At 48.2% G+C, this 15347-nt stretch overlaps 1 protein-coding gene across 6 annotated transcripts in view; it reads right to left on the reverse strand.

Annotated features, from left to right (window-relative positions):
- Nucleotides 1-15347, reverse strand: part of LOC144122189 (general transcription factor 3C polypeptide 3) — a 188808-nt gene that overhangs the window by 108898 nt on the left and 64563 nt on the right. For 4 of the 6 annotated variants that reach the window (XR_013312837.1, XM_077655763.1, XM_077655767.1 and 1 more), the window contains exon 13: nucleotides 1672-1810. Coding sequence is in view for 5 of the 6 variants with exons in the window: in XM_077655763.1 (XP_077511889.1) it covers nucleotides 1672-1810 (139 nt within the window). In the remaining variant the exon portion in view is untranslated. The remainder of the gene's footprint in view (nucleotides 1-1671; nucleotides 1811-15347) is intronic. The other 2 variants (XM_077655764.1, XM_077655768.1) reach the window with 1 other exon arrangement.

Consider the following 15347-nt stretch of genomic DNA (forward strand, 5'->3'; position numbering starts at 1 on the left):
CGAACGCCAACAACGCCAACACTGGCTTTTATGCGACACGAGCTCGTTAATGCCGTTGCGCTAAAACACGACATTCGCCTGTGATGCAAATGTGCTGGCGGTGCTCTTTCTGCAGCCATGTGTGGCTCCTGGCTCGCTCGGTGTTGCTAGGACTACCGTGCTACGCACTGAGGCCACAGTGGAAAGTGCTTTTGACTGACACTGCACAACACATGGGCCCCTTTTGTGTTTCGGCGCATTTCGATGGAGGCAAAATGCAAAAGGTGCCTGTGTGCTGTGTGATGTGAGTGCACGTTAAAGATACCCAGGTGGTCGAAGCTATTCCAGAAGCACTTCACTACAGCACCTCTTTCTCCCTTTTTTCTCTCAGTCCCTCTTGTATCCCTTGTATCCCCATGGTTCAGGTGTCTATCTAGATGTGACAGTTACTGCATCAATTCCTTTCCTCAAAAACGAATTTAGCAGCCGATGATCATATGATGTCTATTCTTGTTACCGCCTCTACAATAAATTCATGATAGTATGAACGCAGGGTTGATTTCCCTAATGCCTTTGTCAGCGAAGCACATGGAAAAACGGGCAAGGCGAGCTACCTCGCACCGATGGTTGCGGGTTGCATGCGCAGAGTCCGAGTCGAGCTATCCGAGCCATCGGCAGAACCATCATTACAGGCTGTCGCGCAAACAATTGCACCGCTGCGCGCAAGTCAACCAACTTGGTTGACGTCACGTCTGACAATAAAGTGCTCCGCCAGCATCTCTCATTCGGTCGTCCTATGAAGCCGGGCGTGCATAATTTTCTGTCGTATAATCGAGGCTTTTAATGCATTATCCCTATGAAAGATTTGCTAGGCTCTCAACAGTTTGTCGTAAAATGCAGGCTGTCGCGTGAAGAAGGGAAGCATAATCGAGATTCTGCTGTATGTGGATTGCTTAATCTCATAGCAATATGCTGTCAAAATTGGTGTCTCCACTCTTGTAAGGGCGTTGCTGGTGCGAGATGACAGAAGTGGAGGCTTGAGAAGTTAACGACAGCCTTTATTGCTGTAGACACATAGAAGCACGGGGCAACAAAACTAGAGCGCGGCTCAAAGGGGGTTTTACAAGATCACTACATGGCGGATAGGCTGGACAGGTGTCGTCACCGGTTGTGCAGCTGGCAAAGTGGAACAGGGCGCTTGGGATGGATGTACTGACACCTCACATCCTAAAGCAGCCTCTGCCTCTCCATCCAGATCTCACCCAAGTCCTTTCATTCCTCTGCCATGCCCTTTAGATGCAGATTTGCTTTCAAATACACTTTGTTCCAACAGGATAACAATCAATGGGAAAAGGAGCGCGAAAACAAGACTGTAGAGGGTGCTGCCCATCAACTAGGAAAAAAAAACTGAGCGTGGTGGAAACTACCACCGCCCCGTTTCAAAGGGGACGCTCCTACCTTTCATCCATCCATCCAATAGGCATCTAGCAACTCTGTGCTGGGAGATATATATATGGTTTGAAGTGCGGCAATAAAGAACGCAGTGTGGTTTCATACTCTCGGAGTGTGCTCGCCTACTACTAGCCACTGTGGGAGTGCTCCACCTTCTCCTGGAGGTCAGCTCAGACACCCAATTCCACCTAGCACGGAGGAAATAAATGTTTCACAATCCAATCCACAACGAACACTCACCCGCGTACTCCACAGCCGTCTGGATGGGTGGGCAGTGGGCCTCGTGCAGGAGCATGGCCGACTCGATGAAGGCCTCCCGCCGCCCCGACTGGCGCAGCAGCTGTGCCCGGCGCAGCAGCACAGAGGCTGCGTCCTGCTGCTGAGGAAGACAGAAAGTGCCAACCTCAGCTTGCCAACCTACCGATGCAGTTCTCTTTGGGCCTGATAACCACTGAGAATTTTGGGGTTGGACTTTTCGGTTTTCATTTTTTGCAAATTCGGCAGTTTTATAGCTTTTTATTTTAGAATCTAAAAAATTCTTTATGCTGAACATTTTCTATACAAGGCGCACATATCACCTCGGAAAGGGCACAAAGAGTGGCTGACGTCAGGTCTGTTTCAGAAGATACACTCTAAGGAAAAAACGTACAAACACTTCCTCACTACACGTGATCTGTAATTATTAATAAGGTACAAAATTTTTCGAAATAAGTTAACAAAAGAGTTAAGGCGTGCTAGAGACTCGTATCATTACGATAAATTTGAATCATGGAACGGCGATATTCGAAAGTTATGGCACTAGATTAACTCTGTTATTTTACGCACACCTCAGATTAACTCTCCCCATGAAGTACTTGTTCAAGGACAAAAAGTAAGCGGATGCGAAATTAGCAGAGGCGTTCAACCGATAATTTGTTACTCGGGAATACCAAAGCTGCTCGAACATAACACATGAAACTCGCATCAGGCCCAGCACAAATTCTGTGTACTTAAATCCAACTACATGCTCTAAAGTATTCACAGCATTTTTAAATATGAAGAATAGCAGATGCCATGATATACAGTCGACGACCGAAAATTCGCACACGTGATTTTTTCGGCATGCTTGATTATTCGGACTTTTTCGCGGCACCGCGACATGGCTCAGAGCCAATGTATAAGAGCGCCTGAAATTTCGGACGCACTGCAACTGACTGCTCGATTTTTCAGACCTCATTCACACTCGCCGCAAATATCCAAACCGCCATATAATAGTTTGATTTGAAGCAGCGCAAGGCCGAAAGCCAAAGAAGAGAGACGAGAAAGAAACGGACGACACAGCGCTGAACTAACAACTGACATTTATTTGGCACGCTGCACGTATAAATACATTCAGGCACCAAAAAGGGAAAACAAAGCAAAGAGCTCATTCATGCACTGGGATTCTGCAAGCCAACACAAGCTAAAATGTGCGATTCAGGAAGCGAAGTTCTTTTTGAGATAAAGACACTGATGGAGCGCTTACACATGTGTCACCATACGTCTTGATGTTCGAAGCCTCGATTATTTCGCGGCACAGCTTATCTCTGTTCCTATCCACAACTCTGCAAAATTCAAACTGTGGGGTGCACTCGCACTCACGACAGTGCATGCTGAGGTTACGAGACTCTTTATTATCTACATTGTTGCGGTGCTGCCTGAGCCTATCATTTAAGCACTGTCCTGTCTGGCCAATATAAAACCTATTACAAGTCAGTGGAATAGAATACACGACATTTTTTTGACACTTCCCGAATTTGCACTCATGATTTTTCGTGCAAACGGGGATAGTTTTCCCTGGATTGTTGACATGCATGCACAAACTTGATAACTTAATGGGAGCCGAAAAAACAACATCCACTCCGACTCTTTTACCAACACTTTTCAAATTATGTGATATCTTGTGGATGTAGGGAATAGCTGCTACTGGCTTACTTGTTTGACATTCAGGACTCGGGGAGCATTTCAGTTTCTTCAACAGTTTCTTGTGCACCCCACAGTTTGAATTTTGCAGAGTTGTGGATAGGAACAGAGATAAGCTGTGCCTCGAAATAATCGAGGCTTCGAACATCAAGAGGTGACACATGTGTAAGCGCTCCATCAGTGTCTTTATCTCAAAAAGAACTTCGCTTCCTGAATCGCACATTTTAGCTTTTGTTGGCTTGCAGAATCCCAGTGCATGAATGAGCTCTTTGCTTTGTTTTCCTTTTTGGTGCCTGAATGTATTTATACGTGCAGCGTGCCAAATAAATGTCAGTTGTTAGTTCAGCGCTGTGTCGTCCGTTTCTTTCTCGTCTCTCTTCTTTGGCTTTCGGCCTTGCGCTGCTTCAAATCAAACTATGAATAACCAACTCGCCCATCAGCTTGTGCTTTCAAGCGCCATATAATGTGTATAGTGGAACCTCATTACTCAAACTGCAGGGAGAGATCAAAAACTTGATCAAATAAAACGAAATTCAAGCTTAAAGGGGGCCTCTTGCGACACTGAAATTCTGCGCGAGGTGGCACATTGTGCCCGCGTGGTTTCAGATTCGTACGGTTCTTGCACATCTTCCGCCGCATGATCTTTTTTAAAAGCAGTCAGAGTTCGCGGAAACGTAGCCGTGGCAAAACGCACCGCAACCCTGACTTTTTCATCGTAAAACCTTAAATAACTGGCGTTTCGATGACAGGCAAGGTGCCCCTCATTATACGCAAGCCACCGCAGAGTGCATATCGCCGAATACGATGCAGATTTTGGCTCTAGTCGCTAGGCCTAATGACGGAGGCCAACGACGACGCAGCACTTGCTTCGGCCGTTTCTCGATTCTTATTGTTTCGCCATCTTCGCATTCTCATTATGGGCCCATGATATACTGCGGGCGCAATGCAGCTCCCGCAGCTGCGTGTTCGCTTTCCCGTTTAGACTGTCCCAACCCGTGTGTTCATCGGCGACATGCCGAGGGCAGCACAGCCAGGCCAAGCTGGTGAAAGTGCTCGCCGCCCGTTGTCTATGCACGTGTCGCGTAGCTAAACTTGGTCATTAGATGCTTTAGAATGTGTGCAACACAAATGGCCTCTCCCTCTGGCATAATGGCAATAAGTTCGCGATTTTTTCGGTGAAATTTGATTTTCCAGGCTGCCCTAATTTCGGTCGTTTTCGCGGTCCCTAGAGGGTCCGAAAAATCGATCGTCGACTGTAGATGATTTGCAGATTTGGTCTGTAAAGAATGTATTGGATATTTTAACCCCAGTTTTAGCACATATATTTAATCTAAGTCTAGAATCCAGAGTGTTTTCACGGCACATGCAAACTGCTAAAATTACAGCTCTGTATAAGAAAGGCAATAAAGTTTGTACTTCGAATTATAGACCAGTCAGTGCTGCCAATCTTTTCTAAGGGACTGGAAAAAGTCATCCACACTCAAATAGCATACTTTTGTGACACACACAAAATTATAACAGATTCACAGTTTGGTCTTATTAAGCATAAGTCAACTGAGACCGCATTACTCAGCCTGAAAAAGTGTATCTTGCAATGTTTCAAAGACAAGAAACTTGCTCTAGGTGTTTTCATAGATTTTTCGCAGGCCTTTGACTACATCAGTCATAATAACCGACTCTTGGCAAAACTGTTTGACAACGGTCTCAGGGGTCTTGCTCATGCACTTCTTGCGACTTATATTGAGCACCGTTTTCAGTTTAACAGTATTAATAGCTTCTGATCCTCGATAACAAAAGTAACCGCTGGCGTACCTCAGGGCAGCATTCTCGGGCCTCTACTTTTTAATTTATACATTAATGATATTGTTAACAAATGCCCTAATGTGAAATGTGTTATGTATGCAGATAATGTCTCATTTAGTTTCTCGTCAGTCACAGGTGAAGAAGGCGTGTTGTGTGTTGTGTTTTATGGCACATAGGCAACAGAGGCCATCATGCGCCAAAAACAACGTATAGGAAAAGTCTTTTGTTGAATATTATAGAAATGCATGAATAATCCTTGCTCTAGCGGCCCTCAAACATTAATATTGCCCAGTGAACACATACACAAATTTTATAAATGGCTACAAGTAAAAGCTTTAAAGAGGGCCGGGTCACCTCAGTAGCCTTCCTTGGCTGCGGAAGGACATCGAGGCTCCCAACCAATCAAAATAAAAGCCTCAGCTTTCTTCTCGGGCCTGAGAAATTGGCTGAGGTGTACTAAAATTCAAACAAACCAGTGGGTAAAAATTTAGAGTCTCTTGAGAAATCCCGTTTCGTTAAGAAAGCTAAAAACACATGATGTATTAACAATTGCATCATCTCCTAAAAACAGTGCGGGATGAAAAGGAATGCATTTATTATAAAATTAAGTAAAATACGTTTTTCTTATTTCTTCCAGTTCCACACAAGAGAATAAAATGTGGTTAACCGTGAGTTCATCTCCACATTGTTGGAAAACAGGTTTGTCTTGTTTTGATAGTAGGAAGTTGTGCGTAAAGTGCGTGTGGCCTATTCGGAGACGGCATAAGATCACTTCCTTGAAACGTTCTTGGTGCACACACGACTTAAATTCACCTAAAACTGGTTTTACCAAGTGTAGTTTATTTTTGGCCTCATTGTTCCAAGCCGACTGCCATTTTTTACTTAGTTTCCTTGCTACTAATTTCATGCAATCATTAAACGGCATATTTACTTTCATTATTTCCTTGCCACGAGCTTTAACAGCACACACATCTGCTCTCTCATTGCCTTTTATTCCCACATGACTCGGGACCCAGCACAGTTTTATATTTTGTCCTTGAGCTGTGGCAGTTACTATGTTGTGTATGATGTCACCAGGCAGAGGGGAGCTTGCATTTTTAGAATGGAGAGCTCTAAGTACACTTAAGGAGTCTGTGCAAATAACAGCATTTTTGAGGTTCTCACTTAGTATTGTAAGACTGGACACGGGCTTTAAAATCTTCAGAGGCTGGCGCTCAACGAAGAAGACGACGAGAAGCGCCGAACATTGCGAAGCTCGAGCGCTGAACGCTCGGTCGCTCGTGCGTGCTCTGGACTGAATGCGGTCTCTGTTCTGTGCCTGGACGGTTCGGCTGGTTGTTCGTGACGCTGTGCTTATTACTGTGCTGTGCTCTTATTACTGTGCTGTGCTGTGCTGTGGTGTGCTGTGTGTGCTGTATTAGTAGTGTGCTGTGTTCTTATTGCAAGTGGTGGAGGTGCCAACGATCCCTCGCCCTGGAGCTTCGCACCCGCGCATTGACTACCACCTCTGCAATGCCTGAGACCGTCACCCAAACCGCTTCACCGCTTCCGTCGGCTGTCTTCTGTTCCGGCGCCGCGCGGCAGCGTGACCCGACCATCTTCAGCGGCACAGATGACACGGATGTGGAGGATTGGTTGGCCTCCTATGAACGCGTAAGCGCATACAACAAGTGGGACGATAGCGTCAAGCTCACCAACGTTATCTTTTATCTGAGCGACGTAGCCAATCTCTGGTTTCAAAACCAAGAGGCTGACATCTCAAGCTGGGCAGCTCTAAAAACCAGGCTGACAGAAGTCTTTGGCCGTCCCGCCGTGCGAAAGCTTCGCGCCGAGCAACGCTTGCGAAGTCGGGCCCAGCAAAGCGGTGAAAACTTCACCAGTTATATAGAAGATGTCGTCGACCTCTGCAAGCGTGTCAACCCTTCTATGAGCGAGGCCGACAAGATCAGACACATTATGAAAGGCATTGAGGATGATGCCTTCCAGATGCTCATCGCCAAAGATCCCCAGACTGTCTCCGGTGTCATCGGCTACTGCCAAAGCTTCGATGAGCTGCGCAAACAACGCCGTTCTACCCGGCGTGCAGGCTTTCAGGAAGCCACACTTTCCAGCTTGGCTCTCCCAGGGGACGGTACTCTGGACCAACCGTCGCTCCTGCAGCGCATCCGGCAGTTTGTACGTGAGGAAGTCGCACGCCAGCTATTTTTGTCTACCTGCCCGTCTATGCCTGCACTGTCGCTCACTCCCAACCTACAGCGTGTTATTGAGGAGCAGATCGCTTAAGTCCTGCCACCTCCTTCTCAGCCACTCCTGATCGCGGCTCCTCTTACATACGCCGATGCCGTGGTGCGGTCGCGGCCCTCACCTGCTGCCCCTGTCTAGAGGCCACCTACCCGGTAGTTAGAACCCCAACGACCTGCAACCCCACCTTACCGTCCGGTTGCCCGCCCCCAATCACAGCCGCAGCCACTCAACCCCTGGCACACACAAGACAACCGCCCTATTTGCTACGCCTGTGGTGTCGCTGGTCACGTTGCTCGTTTGTGTCGCAGTCGTGACCACCGTCCCTACGATTATAGGCGTGAGCCGACGTACGACCTTCCGCCATCGTCCTCGCCTGCGTCACACTTGCCGCCTCCGGATTCTTCTCCTCCTAGTTACCATCTCCGCTCCCACCGCTCACCATCTCCTAGCCGTCGTTCCCGTTCCCCAATGCTCCGTCGCCAACCCGCTGTCCACGCGGAAAACTAATCACCGCAGTTCCGGAGGCAAGAAATGCGTCACCAGCAGCTCACTCAAGACCTGTTTCTGCACCTGCCAATATTATTACCGTTTTCGTTGAAGGAGTCGCCGTCGAAGCACTTGTTGACACTGGCGCAGCCGTTTCGGTTCTCAGTCACACCCTCTGTCGCAGACTCAAAAAAGTGACGACGCCCCTTCCTCCCGTTTCTCTCCGGACGGCCAGCGCTCAGGACGTTCGACCATTAGCCGCCTGCACCACCCGCCTGCTCATCGGGAACGTTCCCTACACAATCAAGTTCATCGTCCTCGCCCGCTCCTCTCACGACATTATCCTTGACTGGGAATTCCACTCCTCACATCACACCGTTATTGATTGCGCCCGTGCTCAGCTTGACTTGTCGCCCTACAGTGACGCCCCCTTGGACGTAACCGGCGCTGCTGCCGCTACTGTGGTCGTCTCAGAGGACACAGACGTTCGACCTTTCTCTTCAGTGCTGGTGCCTCTTTCTTGTGCTGCGCTCTCAGATGCAACAGTGACTTATACCCCCTCTTTACGATGTGCTGACCAGAAGTCTGTTTTGCTGCCTCATGCTTTGCTGACAATTGTTCGTGGCTCCAGCGCTATTTATGTGGCCAATTTGTTCTCCTGCCCTACCACTTTACTCCGTGGCCAATCGCTTGGTAGCGTTGCCGTTCTCGATCCCGCCTCCGCATACCCCCTCGTCGATAGCGCGGCCGGCCTTCACGTCAGCGCCATTACGCCTGTTCCCATCACGAATCAGTCGTCTGCAGATATTTTTCACCGTTCCGTCGACGCCGCCCTGACGTCTACCCAACGAGACCAGCTTGTAGCCGTTCTGCAGCGTTTTCAAGCTTCGTTTGACTACCAGCAACCTTCCTTGGGCCGCACCACCACCGTTACCCACTGTATTGACACTGGAACCCATGCCCCTTTGCGCCAACGTCCGTACCGCGTGTCAGCCGCTGAGCACAGCATCATTGACGTCCAGGTGACCGACATGCTCCAGCGTCACGTGATACAACCGTCACACAGCCCGTGGGCATCGCCTGTGGTTCTGGTCAAGAAAAAAGACGGTTCCATCCGTTTCTGCGTGGACTACCGTCGTCTGAATAAGATTACACGCAAGGACGTTTACCCTCTCCCCCGTATCGACGATGCCCTTGACTGCCTGCAGGGCTCTGAGTTCTTTTCTTCATTGGACTTGCACTCCGGTTACTGGCAGGTACCGATGGCGGAAGCCGATCGCCCAAAAACTGCATTTGTCACACCCGACGGGCTCTATGAATTTAATGTCATGCCTTTCGGCCTCTGCAAAGCACCCGCCACATTCGAGCGCATGATGGACAACATACTCCGAGGGCTCAAATGGCACACATGCCTTTGTTATCTAGATGACATTGTAATCTTTTCCCCGGACTTTCCGTCTCACCTCCACCGCCTCGAGACTGTTCTTCGCTGCCTGGCCGACGCTGGCCTCCAACTTAATTTGAAAAAGTGCCGCTTCGGAGCTCGGCAGCTCACCATTCTCGGTCATGTCGTATCGAAGGATGGCGTTCTCCCGGACTCGGCCAAGTTGCGAGCTGTGGCCGAATTTCCAAAGCCCACTTCTGTAAAAGACCTCCGCAGCTTCGTCGGCCTCTGCTCCTACTTCCGCCACTTTGTACGCAATTTTGCCACTATCGTCGACCCCCTGAACAAGCTCCTTTCCACCCACGACCTTTCGGCCTGGTCGCCAGCCTGTGATGAAGCGTTTACGACACTCCGTCGCCTCCTCACCACTCCACCAATTCTGCGTCACTTCGACCCTCGTTCTCTGACGGAACTCCACACCGATGCCAGTGGCGTCGGCCTCGGTGCCGTACTCGCTCAACGCAAGCAAGGCTTTGACGAATACGTTGTCGCTTACACTAGCCGGACACTCACAAAAGCTGAAGCCAACTATTCTGTCACCGAGAAGGAGTGTTTAGCCATCCTTTGGGCGATCGTCAAATTTCGCCCCTACCTGTATGGGCGCCCGTTTGACGTTGTCACCGATCACCACGCCCTCTGCTGGTTGTGCTCTTTGAAAGATCCCTCTGGCCGACTGGCGCAATGGGCTCTGCGACTCCAAGAGTACGACATTCGCGTTATCTATCATTCCGGCCGCAAACATGCCGATGCTGATGCCCTCTCACGTTCCCCTGTACCATCTGAGGCAGCGCCTTGTATATCCGCCCTGTCTTCTTTCAAGTTTGAGTTCGCTGATACGGCTTCCAAGTAACGCAAAGACCCGTGGATCACTTGCCTTTTTGATCTCCTATCTGGCAAATCGTCTCGACCTCCTTCCCGTGCTCTCCGCCGTCAGTCCCACCATTTCGCCATCCGAGACGAGCTCCTTTACTGCCGCAACTATCTCCCGGATGGTCGCAAGTGGCTTCTCGTCATTCCGACACATCTGCGCTCCTTCATTTGCTCTTCCTAACACGATGATCCCCAGTGTGCCCATGCCGGATTCTTGAAGACTTTCACCCGTCTACAACAGCGGTACTACTGGCGTGGGATGGCCCGTTACGTCCGCCAGTTTGTTCAGTCCTGCACCACATGCCAGCGACGAAAACATCCACCTCGCCGACCCGCCGCTCCTATGCAGCCGCTGCCTTGCCCAGTACAGCCCTTCGAGCGTGTTGGCATCGACCTCTACGGCCCTCTTCCCAGCACATCAACCGGGAACCGCTGGATCATCGTTGCCATCGACCACCTTACACGTTACGCTGAAACATCACCTTTACCATCCGCTACAGCCCACGACATTGCATCCTTCATTCTCCATCGCATCATTCTTCGCCATGTATGTTGCTTCCGACCATTGTAACTGGGACCGCGTTCTCCCTTTTGTCACATACGCTTATAACTCCGCTGCTCAAGCCACCACCGGATTCTCTCCGTACTTTCTCCTGTACGGCCGTGAGCCTTCTTGCACAATGGACACCATTCTACCTTACCGCCCTGATGCTTCCGAATTTTCAACTCTTTCTCAAGCCGCAACTTATGCCGAAGAATGCCGACAGCTTGCCCGGTCCTTCACTTCTCATGCCCAGCAGCAGCAGAAAAGCACCCGTGATCCCCCTGCACTTCCTCCCGCTTACCTTCCTGACTCTTTGGTCTGGCTCTGGGTACCCTCCTCAGGTCCCGGCCTTTGCTCCAAACTTGTTAGCAAGTACCAGGGACCCTACCGTATTCTTCAGCAGACATCCCCCGTCAATTACCTCATCGAACCCCTTACGCCATCCCCTGATCATCGCCGCCGAGGCCGCGAAATTGTCCACACGACCCGCCTCAAACCTTACTACGACCCTGCCATCGTCACATCGCCCTAGGCCGTCAGGATGGTGCCCTTTCGCCCGGGGGGAATTGTAAGACTGGACACGGGCTTTAGGATCTTCAGAGGCTGGCGCTCAACGAAGAAGACGACGAGAAGCGTTGAACATTGCAAAGCTCGAGTGCCGAACACTCCGAAGCTCGAGCACCGAACGCTCGGTCGCTCGTGCGTGCTCTGGACTGAACGCGGTCTCTGTTCTGTGCCTGGACGGTTTGGCTGGTTGTTCGTGACGCTGTGCTTATTACTGTGCTGTGTTCTTATTACTGTGCTGTGCTGTGGTGTGCTGTGTGTGCTGTATTAGTAGTGTGCTGTGTTCTTATTACAGTATTTTTTCTATGGTCATCCATACTGCGTAGCACTCCGCGGTGAAGATGGAGGAACACTGTGGTAGTCTTACTATTTGCTCCGAATTTCCTCGCACCACTGCACTTCCTACGCAACTATCTGTTTTTGATCCATCAGTATAAAATTCTGTAAAACTACTGTATTTTTCTTCCAGGGCACGGAATTCTTGTAATATATGTTGCTGTGGAGTTCGCTTTTTACGGAAATGTGCAAGAGTGAGGTCACAGATTACAGGAAAATTGAACCATAGAGGCAGTGGACCACGTCTTTCGAGCAACGCCAGGTAATGCATCCATTACGCCGAGGTTTTTGCACATATCTTCAAAACGCAGGAGAAGTGGCCTTATAGCTAATGATTTGTTGTTAAATACTGTTCTAGATGGGCACTTTGTGACTATTTGGTGACAGATATGTTTAGGTAGTGAACGGATTTTTAAAACGTACGAGCAAGTGAGCATGGTTCTTCTCTCTGTAAGCGACGGCTCGTTGGCTTCCACATAAAGACTGTTTATCGGTGACGTCCTGTATGCACCGGTGGAAAGACGCAAGCCTAAATTGTGTACTGGGTCTAGCCGTTTAAGGTACGATTGCCTCGCTGATCCATAAACTATGCATCCGTAATCTAATGTACTACAGAGCGATGAATCCGTAAAAGACAAGTCCTATCAGAACCCCAAAGTTTTCGTGAAAGTACATTTAGTATATACAGAGATTTAGAAGCTTTCTTTTTGAGGGTGTTTATGTGTGGTAGGAATGTGAGCTTTTTGTCATAAGTCATTCCTAGAAATTTGTGCTCATCCTTAATTGGTAGTGCGACTTCATTTAAATACAGGGAGGGATCAGTGTGCAGTCCTCTTCTAAGCGAAAAAAGAACAGCTACTGACTTTTGCGCAGAAAACTTGAAACCGTTTCTGTCTGCCCATGTTGTTAGTTTATTTACTGTCATCTGTATTTGCCTCTCACACGATGTAATGCTAGAGGATGTGCAAGCAATCTGGAGATCGTCGACGTAGACAGAATACATGATAGACTTTGGGATTATTTTTGCTAGGGAATTCATTTTTACCATAAAAAGCATGGTGCTTAAAAAGCACCCCTGAGGCACATCGTTCTCTTGAATGAAATTCCTGAAAGAGTGGCACCCAGGCGTACTTGAAATGAACGGTTGGTCAAAAAGTCACTCAAGCATTTTAGCATTCTACACAGGTGAGGAAGGCATAAACCAGGCAAATAAAACATTGAGGACACTGCACGAATGGTCACTTGCAAATCAGTTAAAAACTAATGCAACTAAGACAAAAGCTGTTATCTTCAGACCAAAAAATAAATGCATTACAACACCATGCAATCTTATGCTTGGTTTGGAAAGGATTGAGGTTGTAGAAAATATTAAGATATTAGGGGTAAATTTTAATAGTCAGCTCAGTTGGGACAATCATGTTGACGCTGTCATTAGTCAAATTTCTCGTGCCACAGGTATCATCAACAGGCAATCGTCACATGCTTCCATACAATGTTAAGCTACTGCTATATAAATCCCTATTTATGTCCTGCATGAACTATGCTCACCTAGTTTGGGGAACAACTACAGTTGCAAATAAAAATAAAATATATATTCTACAGAAGAAGGCTCTGCGTGCAGTACTTAACGTCAGTTATGAAGTAGATACAAGCGATCTATTCAACCAACTCAGTGCTGTAAATATATTTGAAATGTACCATGTTGGGCTGGCTGAAAGGTACAAAAAGGAAATAAAACAAAATTTGAATCACATGAGCGACATGGCGCACCTTTCGCTAGAAGTACAAACTTACTCACATAGACAGTGAATTGTGGCACGTTCCAACATGCCACACAATGTATGGTACACATAGCCTAGCAAACACGTTACCCCGTCTTTTAAATAAATTTCATGCTGCAAACGTTGACGTGTCCCGAGTATGCCGCAAAGATAATACAGAGTGTAATACAGAGCTACATTTTAGATTGTAATATACATATTTCACTGCTTCTTTCGAATTCTTTTCATGAAATGGCGTTCTGGAAGTAACCTCAGACGCGCTTTGTTTGTGATATTTTCTTTCTGTTCTTTTGTTTGTTATTGCTGCTTCATCCCCTATCTTGATTGCATATGTTGCTCTTCATGTTGCCTGCAGCCCTGTTTGTAGGGGCAGAGGGGCACATCAAGCCAAATCTTACTGGCTTTTTTCCCTCGACCCTCTCCACATTTTAAAGCTCCTCATGACTAAATTTCGCAGCGCTACATTGCACAGACGATGGGCGGCGATTGCTTTCACGAGCTCGGCCTGGCTGTGCTGCCCTTGGCATGTCGCCGATGGACGCACGGGTTAGAACAAAGTCTAAACAGGAAAGCGAACACGCCGCTGTGGGGACTGCTCTGCGCCCGCAGTACGATGGGCCCGGAAAGAGAACGCGAAAATGGCAAAACAATAAGAACCGAGAAATGGAGTTATTCGCCAAAACATTCAATAGAATAGAACTAACGGAGATATCAAAGTTAATAAATAAGCGCAAGGTAGCCGACATAAGGAAGTTTAATATGGAGAGAATCGAGCATGCTACAGTAAAATCTCGTTACTACGAACATCAGATTAACGAAATTTTCAGATTTACGATTTTTTTTTAAATCCCCGCCAAAATGCCTATACTTTCAATGTAAAAAACTTTCAGTACTACGAATTTCAAATTACCGAATATTTCAGAATAACGTATGTAATTTAATCTCGCATTCGTCGCAAGACGCTTCGTTATTACGAAGTTCTGTCGAAGTTCCGTACCAAATCCCTGAAGCTGACGCCTGTCATCATCATCCGAAGCATCAGCTATGCGCTGGGGAACTCGTTGCAACGGATACAGCCCCAGCGGTATCGCCATCACGCGAGTGTAGCGTTGAATGAATATAGGCTAGGCGGCGCAAGCTGCCGCCCGATATAAAGGGTAAGGCCATTATCATCCATCCAGCGTGTGGTCACTAGTCTTAAGCCTATTCAGCGCAGTGTCACCACGTCGACAGCGAACGTTAGGATCTGCAAAGTTATCGGCGCTGTGATTGTGTTGTATAGTAGCTTTGCTGACAATGAGTTCTCCTGGCCTCCGCGTTAAAAAGAAGCGACACCAGTTTTCGCTTAAAGAAAAAGCGGACATTCTGTCGCAGCTGGTGGAAAAAAGCAAGCGGACTTGTGCAGGGAGCTTGACATTGCACCGTCAACAATGGCAACGATGCTCAAAGATCGGGACAAGATCATAAAACTACATCGAGAGTCGCAGCTGGCTCCCTCAAGAAAACGTCTGCGGCTGGGCAACTACTGTGGACAGTGACTTATGTGGACAGCGACTTTCGAATTATGTGGATAGCGACAGCACGACGACTACATCCGCGGAGCTCACCACCGGACATCGTGAATCAAATGCATGAGCAAAAAGAATGTAGTAGCGACGAAGACGATGCCGACACTGGATCAGCGCACGAAGAGGAAGAGATTGTTTCCACCTCGGATGTCCTAGTCTTTCTAGAGAAGGCCCGATCATTCCTCGGGCGCTGAAAAGATGTCCCCGATGACGTGCACAGGAAGGTCGAGGATGTGGAGGCGTTCGTCCTGCAGCGCTTGTCGTCTACTCGTCAGAAGAAGATAACAGACTTCTTCAAGCAATAAATTGTAGTTAAACTGTGCCCAGCGTTATTG

This window comes from Amblyomma americanum, chromosome 2, assembly GCF_052857255.1.
Source record: "Amblyomma americanum isolate KBUSLIRL-KWMA chromosome 2, ASM5285725v1, whole genome shotgun sequence".
Classification (NCBI taxonomy): Eukaryota; Metazoa; Arthropoda; class Arachnida; order Ixodida; family Ixodidae; genus Amblyomma; species Amblyomma americanum.